Source organism: Eimeria mitis, genomic scaffold, assembly GCF_000499745.2.
Source record: "Eimeria mitis Houghton genomic scaffold, Emh_scaff4824, whole genome shotgun sequence".
NCBI lineage: Eukaryota > Apicomplexa > Conoidasida > Eucoccidiorida > Eimeriidae > Eimeria > Eimeria mitis.
Window position 1 is genome coordinate 2,174 of NW_013573125.1, and position 1,520 is coordinate 3,693.

The 1,520-nt window shown below is 49.8% G+C and overlaps 1 protein-coding gene across 1 annotated transcript; it reads left to right on the forward strand.

Moving 5' to 3' along the window:
• Positions 1–780: 780 nt before the first annotated feature.
• Positions 781–1,321, forward strand: EMH_0077950 (uncharacterized protein; the record flags this gene model as incomplete). The annotated part of the gene is made up of 2 exons (XM_013499929.1): positions 781–838; positions 888–1,321. 2 exons carry the CDS (start codon positions 781–783, stop codon positions 1,319–1,321), a joined length of 492 nt encoding a protein of 163 aa, XP_013355383.1.
• Positions 1,322–1,520: the final 199 nt, after the last annotated feature.

A 1,520-nucleotide genomic window follows, 5' to 3' on the forward strand; every position in this document is an offset into this window, starting at 1 on the left:
GCGACGCAACAACCCCCAAATAAGCAAATGCACATTTATCGCAGAGGAGAGCGATCGTCTCGGTAAATAAACCGATAGATAAACGAGAAGAGACAGATAGGTTGTGGCTGCAGCAGCAGCAGCAGCAGCAGCAGCAGCAGCAGCAGCAGCAGCAGCAGCAGCAGCAGCAGCAGGACAAGCAGCAGCAGCATTAGCAGCAGCAACAGAAGCAGCAGATGTAGATGCAGCAGCAGCAGCAGCAGCAGATGTAGATGCAGCAGGAGCAGCAGCAGGAGCAGCAGCAGCAGCAGTAGATGCAGCAGCAGCAGCAGCACGAGCAGCAGTAGCAGCAGCAGATGCAGCACATGCAGAGGCAGCAACGCACACACACACACACACACACACACACAAACCCATAAACCCTACTAAACCCTAAACCCTAAACCTTACAAAACCCTAAACCCTACTAAGGCCTGCTAAACCCTACTAAACCCTACTGAACCCTAAACCCTAAACCCTACTAAACCCTACTGAACCCTAAACCCTAAACCCTACTAAACCCTACTAAACCCTAAACCCTACCCCCTACACCCTACACCCTACACCCTAAGCCCTAAAACCCTAAAACCCTAAACCCTAGACCCTAAACCCTACTAAACCCTACTAAACCCTACTAAACCCTAAACCCTAATAAACCCTAAACCCTACTAAACCCTAAACCCTACTAAACCCTAAACCCTACTAAACCCTAAACCCTAAACCCTAAACCCTACGTATTAAAGTGACAAAGCATGGCTCCGCATGCAAAGAGAGAGACGACGCCACTCAGCCCCAAAACTTCTGCAGTACCGAAAGCAATGTATGCTGTTAGTAAAGTCAATGCTACTTCGTACTGAGGAAACCTGCAGCAGCAGCAGCAGCAGCAGCAGCAGCAGCAGCAGATGTAGATGCAGCAGCAGCAGCAGCAGGAGAAGCAGAAGCAGAAGCAGCAGCAGCAGCAGCAGCAGCAGCAGAAGCAGCAGCAGAAGCAACAGGAACAGCAGCAGGAGTTGCAGCAGTAGGAGGAGGGAATGATAAGAGGGGTGAGAGCAGCAGCAACAGCAGCAGCAGCAGCAGCAGCAGCAGCAGATGCAGCAGCAGCAGAAACAGCAGCAGCAGCAGCAGGAAGAGCAGCAACAGCAGCAGAAGCAACAGCAAGACCAGTAAGATGGTTAAGGAGACAGTTGAGGAGACAGAAAAGGAGACAGATGAGGAGACAGAAAGGAGACAGAAAGGAGACAGAAAGGAGACAGGTAAGGAGACAGAACGGAGACAGAAAGGAGACAGAAAGCAGACAGTATAAGAGAAAGAAAAGGAGACAGGAGACAGAAAGGAGACAGCAGAGGAGACAGAAAGGAGACAGAAAGGAGACAGTTGAGGAGACAGAAAAAGGAGACAGGAAAAGGAGACAGGAAAGGAGAAAGAAAAGGAGAAAGGAGACAGAAAGGAGACAAAAAGGAGACAAAAAGGAGACAAAAAGGAGACAAAAAGGAGACAAAAAG